Source organism: Myxocyprinus asiaticus, chromosome 24 (genome assembly GCF_019703515.2).
Source record: "Myxocyprinus asiaticus isolate MX2 ecotype Aquarium Trade chromosome 24, UBuf_Myxa_2, whole genome shotgun sequence".
Classification (NCBI taxonomy): domain Eukaryota; kingdom Metazoa; phylum Chordata; class Actinopteri; order Cypriniformes; family Catostomidae; genus Myxocyprinus; species Myxocyprinus asiaticus.
The window spans coordinates 37,614,920-37,623,288 of NC_059367.1; the positions used below are offsets into that span (position 1 = coordinate 37,614,920).

Here is an 8,369-nt window from a genome sequence, read left to right on the forward strand (position 1 = left end):
GGCTTGCACGCTGTCAGATTTGATTTGAATCGTTTTCTTGACAGATCGAGAGACAAGGGTGAAAGAGTGCCGGCTTGTCTGCGGTTCTGTTTACTCTCAGCCCTCCATCCAGGATAGAGACTCTCTGACTTATCAGGCCGCTTCTATTGTGTTATCTATTTGGCTAATGTGAATGTAATGACAAGCCCATTGGAAAGCGTTACGATTGGGAGATAATTCAATTTTAGTTTATTACAGCGCATTGATTTCAACAGCAGACTTGCTTATTAGTGTGTCTCATTAGTGTCAGTTTGTTAAATCACTTCTGACTAACATCAGTTCACAAGGTAAAATGGTAAAATGTAACAATTTTTACGAGCACAAAAAAATGAAGAGCCACAGTATATCGCGCGTGAATATTGCAGAACTTAAAACAGAACCGTCGTTCATCTCTGAATTTGTTAATTGCGGTGAAACTTTTTTTTTTTTTTTTTTTTTTTTTTTTTTGTCATTTTTACAGTGCATGCTCCGGTTACCGAGTCGTTTGCGAATTTAACGAATTCAGCAACCTGGCGTTCTATTATATTTGAGTTCTTGCTTCATAATTGTTCTAAAGTATCAAATTATACGAATCTGTCAACATAATTTGCACTAAAGCTTTAATATATTGGGCCTTGTGTTTCAGAAATCTGCGTGTGTGTGATGTATGGAAAAACAAAATCAACTCATTTCAACTTGAACCCAAGTTTAATTGCTGCCTTTTAAAATTAAGTAGAATCAAATCCGAGTAGAAATTAAGGAAATTCTGATGGACCAAATGGATAGCAAAAATACATTGTAACAACATAAAAATGAATTGTTTATATGCATTTAATTTTTAAATATTAATTTGAGTTAAAACAATCTTGTCAGTTGTCACGTTCCAACTCACAGACACCATTTTCCCCATTTTAATGTGTTAAATCGCTCTAGGATAGCCGGACAACAATCAACTCGACAAATAACTCACGATCTAGACATATTTTGGGCAATGTAGGTTTCCTGAAAATGGTTCTTCATAAAAGCATAGAAAAAGGTTAATCGAGCTTCTGTTTAATGTTCTTTATTTGGTGTTTTTGTTAAACGCACGAATATCAAAATACACATATATAAAATCAGTCAACTTTTTTTTTTAATAAGCTATGACCGTGCTTTTCCAACGTATTTTCAGCATTGTCATTAAATGGTCTTAATCTCTTTTGGGTTTGCCGCCATGTCTCACCAAGCTCTGATCCCATCAACAGTTCCCGTCTTGAAATTCATATCCACAGAAAATTGGTTGGGTATTTGGCTTGTGTTGGCAAACGAAGGAACAGAGGTGAAGTTACAGTGGTATGGGTTATTCCCATAACTGTTGTAGTAGTTATTGTAGGGATAGGATCCAATAGTGACATTGTACGGAGCTCCATGGCACGGTTTGCCATCTCGCACTAGCACGGGCACTGCCACCCTCCGCGGGCCGGCCAGCTCTAGAGTTTTATCCTGTCGTTGTCTCTTACATTTGTACCTCCGGTTCTGGAACCATATTTTCACCTGTGTGGAAGTGAGCTTCAGGACATGAGCCAGGTGGTCTCGCTCTGGCGCTGACAGGTATCTCTGCTGCTTGAAGTGTCTTTCCAGCTCATACACTTGAGTTTGAGAGAAGAGAACTCGGGGTTTCCTGCGCAGCCTCTGCTTTGGTTTCTCCCTTGGTGGATCGTTTTTACTATTACAGCTGGAATCGTCAAATAGACACATGCCTGTTTGGGGGGGGGGGGGGGGGAGAGAAAGAAAAGAAACTTTAATAAAATGCACACTTTCATTAGATGCTGTTTACAATATGTGCAATTTAATGTACAATGGGACCAATAAATTGTCTGTCTGTGACCATATGCTCATTCACCGACTTACATTGTAGAATGAATTGTAGAAAGAACATTTCTGAATTTAATGAAATGAGTAGTATGGCTTTGGTAATACTTTGTTTTAGAAATGGACAATTCATGTTCAACGAGATGAATGAAAGTGGTCCAAGTGTCATTCAATGTGGTTTCGCACGATGTGGATCATTAGGTGGCTCAGCAGATGGAAATTCATTAAATTGATAATCGAGATTACAATTACAGCTCCCGTGTCAGTTATCGCATTTCATTGAGGTCTACACCTGTTGTGCAAAAAGTCATTTTTATTTTAGTTATTTATTTATTTTTGCAGCAGAAGCATTAACCAATCACAGATGTCAGTTGCTCGATTTATCTGTATGTATAATATTTTTGGTTGTCATCCTGCAAGAGGACCAATGTTAAATTGACCGTTTAGCCACCGTCTTGATTTACTGATGTATAAAATAGCAATGAAGTAATTCAGAAACAGTTCTCAATTTGTATTTGGATGTGTAGCATGAAGAATATGACATGCAGATCCCCCCCCCCCCCAATGAATAGCTATTACAATATCATGGGGAAATAATCGACGATTGTTAGTTTTGTAAAAATCGTTCAGGATGCACTGAATGACGAGCATACCTTCATCTCTAATAAAACTGATTGACCCGACAGATGCTCTCATTGATTTACGAAAGTTTTACGTGGTGTTTAGATCACTAACGTTGGGAAACAAGATGAACAGCCTACTACTTTTACTGCTTAGGTGGTATTAACGTCCTTTTACTCTTTCGGGGAACCCATCCAAATAGATCCAATCAGATCCAATCAGATAATCTACTACCCTTATCAAAACGTATCCTTCATCGTGCGATGATTTAGCCGTAACATTCTACTCGCCTGTTTCTTCGCTTGGATCCATCTCCTCCTCCTTTGGAGAGCCACATGAATCTCTGACGATGTCAAAGTCATCTGAATTCAAGGCACATTTCACCTGTTCCCCAGCAATCACGTTGTGTTTCTCAGGACTGTAGAGGAGATCTAGGCTCCGGCTTAATGTGCTCTGCATACACTGAAGCTGAAGCGACTGCAGCGGTACAGTGTCCTGCTCTGCACTTATGAAACCATTCGGGTTAAGAGTATGTTGCTGTTCTAGTTTGAGGATGTCCTTTACCGAAAATGGAGTTGAGGTTGCAGGACTCGGAAGCATCACTGCGGATTGTTGAAGAAACGTGGAAGAAATGTTCTTCGTTTCACCCTTTTCAAATTCAAACCAACACTAGTCGAGTTTTTGACGTCCACTGTTAAGGAGAAGAGTATCGCCCACGATGGTATATTTTTCTACTCGTAAAGTATCTTATATTCTCGAAGTAGCACTAGATTAGACAGCAGCCTATATCCTCCCTCTTCTGCTGCTTATAGACGCTGGATTGTAGGTGCGGAGAGAAGCGCGGTCTTATCTTATGACCCCTCCCATTCTGTGCATCCCATCATCACCTATCCTGATTCACAACAAGCATTTCAGAACAACTTTAGATTTGTTTTACAGTCCTCTAAACACGATCGTTATATATTCTCATTTTAAATGACATTTTAAAATGCAGTTTGAGGTTGATTTGGTCATTTGAATTGACTCAGTGTTCCATGAAGTAGCCTAGAGAAAAAGACGAATAGATAAAATGATGATAATAATAATGTTATAATTATTCTATTATATATCAATGAGCTGGTGGAGCCGATGCGGCATTGCGCAGGTAGGCTACATTAAGTATTGAGTTGGCGTTTTAGACTTATAACATCCGATCCACATGTAATTCGTATTATCTCCAAAACGACTTCCTTTTTGAGTAGTTTTTACGTGTTAATATGCTACTAATGAATAATATAGCCTGACTATTATGGCCCTCATTTAAGGACCGAAGGCAATGAACTGCTGAGAAATGCAGTTAGAGGGTAACAAACACTGAATCTTTAGAAAGTCGGTGTTTCCAAACCCTAACATTTTAAAGAGGTTAGACTTTTTAACTTCGGAATTGTTTATTTGTTAGTGAACCCTATCATTTAGTGTTGTGCAATAGGCTGTTGTATTATTTAAGAGAGTGATACTGTTAAGCTAACTCATATAAAAATGTAGCTAAAACTGAAACTTTAATGACAGATCAGCAGGCAATATTTGGCAGTATATAATTAATATTTAGCAGTATAAGGAATATTCCTTAATATTCCGTTTAGGCCTACAACTTCCTCTTCATCCTCATGAAACCATTGTGGTAAAATGGTGTGTGCTTCGGTGAAGCAAAGTGGATGTCCAAAAAGGTGATTCCGACACTGACATCCAACAGGCCTATTAGTGTACACGGGCCACAACAAACAGTAACCCTACACCTGATGTAGTCTCTGGCGCCAGCCTGCAATGCTTGACTGAGGTTCAGACGCACAGGAAGAGTCTCGCGACCACCGGATTACACTTCATCTGTCTGTCCATTACTTGCATTAATGAGAGAGACTTTTGCATTGGCTGACGTTTATTCATGTCATTAGTCGTATACCCCAATTAAATACCTAATATTGTATAACAAACAAAACATTTGTTATTATTCCTTTATGCAATTAATATAATAATGCCACGGTAGCTGAATAGACAATTCAAATACGACAAGATTTTTTAAACTCAGACTACAACTGTAATGCATTAGCATATTACAGACCTACTACATGCGTTGCCTATACGTCAGACCAATACTTACGATGTGGTTTTCGTTATTTTTTCATATTAAGCCATTAAGTTATGTAATTTGCAGATTTCTGTTTTTATTTTAAACGATTTTTTTTTCTTTTTTTTTTTTTTTGCAGCACAAGGCTAGGTGTTTAATCGCCTGAAACGCCTTTTGAATTCAAGTCTAAATTTTCCATTTTTATCTAGTTTTTAACTCTTAAGTCTACTTCGTTTATGGTATCTTTTAGAAACCTGTCTGTCTCCCATTAATGCGATTTACACACCGCTTGAATTTATATGCAAACGGTAACAAACTGCCACACCAAATATTCTTAGCTTACATTTATACCTCAAATCAACCTAAGAGATCAATAATATAAAGGCGGATATTAGCACAATTATTTCTTTTTTTGTTGTAAAATTCAAATTAATTAAAAAAATAATTTTAATTTGAGGTACTATTTTTTCCCCCAAACATAAAAATAAATAAATAATAATAATAAAATAGGATGTAAAATTGCGTTTTTATTTTATTATCTTGCGCCAGATTTAACTTGAACTATTTTGTTTTATTAAAGTCGTAATAAAACAATTTCAATTTATGTGGGATTTTATTTATTGTAGCCTATGTGATTTTGTGGTGGTCTGTTTTTGCTCTTTGTGGGATACACGCTTAGGTTAAAATAAAAGAATAGAATAGAATAGTCTTTCCTTTGATGTCATACACTATTCTAACAGATCCGTAAAAGGGAAAATAAATTAATAGGAAAGTGTGTGTGTGTGTATGTGTGTGTAAATAATTTTACATACACCTACACAGGGTTGGGAGGGTTACTTTTGAAATGTATTCCACTACAGATTACAGAATACATGCTGTAAAATGTCATTTGTAACGTATTCCGTTAGATTACTCACGGTCAGTAACGTATTCTAAATACTTTGGATTACTTCTTCAGCACTGGTAGATTTTTTCACTTGTTTTGACTATAAAAACTCTGCCAGTACAGTAAGACAAAATACACATGTTAAAAATACATTCTCTGAAAAACCTAAATATCTTATGCAGTGTTGTTTCTAAAACAAGATAAATCAAATTGATCTTGTTTTAAGGATTTTTAGATATTTTTACAGGAAAACAATACAAAAATTATCAAGAATATGATTTTTTGCCCTAATTTCAAAGGTCTTACTAGAAAAAAGAAATTATGATCCAACATGAATTTGTTTGATAAAAAAAAAAATATGATCGTGCCTGGTAACATGTGCATGTAAAATGGCTAGAAATAGCATTTTAGCTTAGTGTAAAGCTGACAATTGACACAAGGTTTATTTCTGTTTCTTCTGCTCCAAACTTACTTCAAACTTACTTCTGTCTGTTCGTATGAATGTAACAAATGCATATAAATGATCGCATCATTTATATGTATAAATGTTTTCCATCTGAAAGGACTAAATATTAAATGAAACAAATGACAATAAAATGTAATCTCTTCAGTAATCAAAATACTTTTTGAATGTAACTGTATTCTAATTACCAATGATTTAAATTGTAACTGTAGTGGAATACAATTACTTATATTTTGTATTTTAAATACGTAATCCCGTTACATGTAGTCCGTTACTCCCCAAACATATATATATATATATATAATGGAAATGAATATCGGGTAAATATAGTTCACTTACAATAATAAACTAACTACAGTGTAACAAACTGAATAATCTAGTTGCCAATGCCGCTTAATCACATAACGCAGGTTTACAGTTTCATGCACATCTTTTAGTGAGATTAGATTATTGGCTTGATGTTTTAAAGGTTTTGTAGTGTCAAAAATATGGGTTGACCGACTGGTCACACCAACGAGCTTTGATCCCGACAGTCACTGATGAGTTAATGACTATAATTGCGCATCTCCAACTTTTGTCCTTGGCCGTGTGTTCTGTAAATTTGGGGCCCCAGCGTTCGTAAACCTAAACAAATCCCCCTGGCCTTTGAGCACAGCTGATGGGCTCGATCCCATCGCTGCAAATAACGGCGACGTAACATTACACGGTAGTTAAGTAATAGCCGTAATTAATCATACTGTAAAATAGAGCGCTGATGGCTGCTGAAAGGAGACACTGGCCTTCGAGCCGTCTTCTTTAAACAGTTGGTCACCGGAGAACTTCATCAAAACGTTACTCGAGATTCTCTTGGAAGCATTCAGTTGGTGTGCTATTCTGAAACCTGTAATTTCATACAGCGGTGGACTCCTCGAGAATTTTTGATTGACAGCTCTCGTGTGAGTTTGGGAAGAACACAGTCAAGTTTGAAGAGTGTTTACACCAACACTGAAGGTCAGTAATTGTTTGTTTCAACAGTGCAGTCAGCACTTAAACATCTTACAGTAGGCTATATTTTATGAAATTGTGGATTCATTCTATGTGACGTTTTACATGCTGTTTACATGCTTGAATGGGCCCGTCGGGGGCCCGCTAGAAAAAAATGTCAGAATATTAATGACTAGTCTTGGCCAACACAAAATAGGTGCCGTTTTAAAGTTTAGAAGCTGTACTTTACAATACATGTAGACATTATGATCAAAACTGAACAATTGCTTTGAAATTTTCAGACAAATCAGAAATGTTCCGTTTTTAATAAAAAAAATAATAATAAATATTTCTATTGACTGTTAGTCTTGACAAAGGGCCCCTCCAGTGTAAATTGTCAATTTTAAAACATATTAAACCACTGTAAATGTGGTGTGGATTATTTTTATTTTTTTTCTTGAAGACCTTTTTGGACAATAGGATTATATATATATATAATATATATATATATATATACACACACTACCAGTCAAAAGTTTTGAAACACTTGTCTGAAATGTTTCTCATGATCTTAATCTTTTGATCTGAAGGCGTATGCTTAAATGTTTGAAATTAGTTTTGTAGACAAAAATATAATTGTGCCACCATATTAATATATTTCATTATAAAACTAAAATTTTATTGGACAAAAAAAAAGTTTTTGAAATTGATGACTTGGACCAAATAATAAAGAAAAGCAGCCAATAAGTGCCCAACATAGATGGGAACTCCTTCAATACTGTTTAAAAAGCATCCCAGGGTGATACCTCAAGAAGTTGGTTGCGAAAATGGATGGCCACCTTAAAGATGCTAAAATATGAGTTTTGATTTATTTTGGATTTTGTTTAGTCACATCATAATTTCCATTTATGTTATTCCATAGTTGTGACGACTTTACTATTATTCTAAAATGTGAAAAATAATAATAAAGAATAAGTGACCCTAAACTTTTGAGTGTGTGTGTGTGTGTGTGTGTATATATATATATATATATATATATATATATATATATATATATATATATATATATATATATATATATATATATATATAGAGCATTAATATATATAACTTGAATGCTTTTTTTGTATCAACACAAAATTTTTGTTACAGGTGACTTGATTGGGAACAAAACAAAAGCAGTTTGGAGCCATCTTATTTACACTCAGTCATCATAAAAACTGTCAAATCAGAAAAACAAGTAAAAAAAAAAATTTTTTTTTGGCTCAAGTTTTTGTGTGTGACTTCAGCAGTTTCTCAGGCTGAGAGACTCAGAATTTATAAATGTAGATCATTAAAATTCTTTACAATGATAACACCCCCCCCCAAAAAAAATAATAATAATAAAAAAAAAATAATAATATAAAATAAAAAATATATATAAAATAACACAAATAATGTAAACAGGTTGTCTGTGCACTTGT

At 35.0% G+C, this 8,369-nt stretch overlaps 1 protein-coding gene across 1 annotated transcript; it reads right to left on the reverse strand.

Annotated features, from left to right (window-relative positions):
* Positions 1-800: 800 nt before the first annotated feature.
* Positions 801-3,184, reverse strand: LOC127415496 (homeobox protein Nkx-2.5-like). The gene is made up of 2 exons (XM_051654288.1): positions 2,781-3,184; positions 801-1,757 (listed from the first exon to the last, which is right to left on the reverse strand). Exons 1-2 carry the CDS (start codon positions 3,088-3,090, stop codon positions 1,237-1,239), a joined length of 831 nt encoding a protein of 276 aa, XP_051510248.1. The 5' UTR covers positions 3,091-3,184; the 3' UTR covers positions 801-1,236.
* Positions 3,185-8,369: the final 5,185 nt, after the last annotated feature.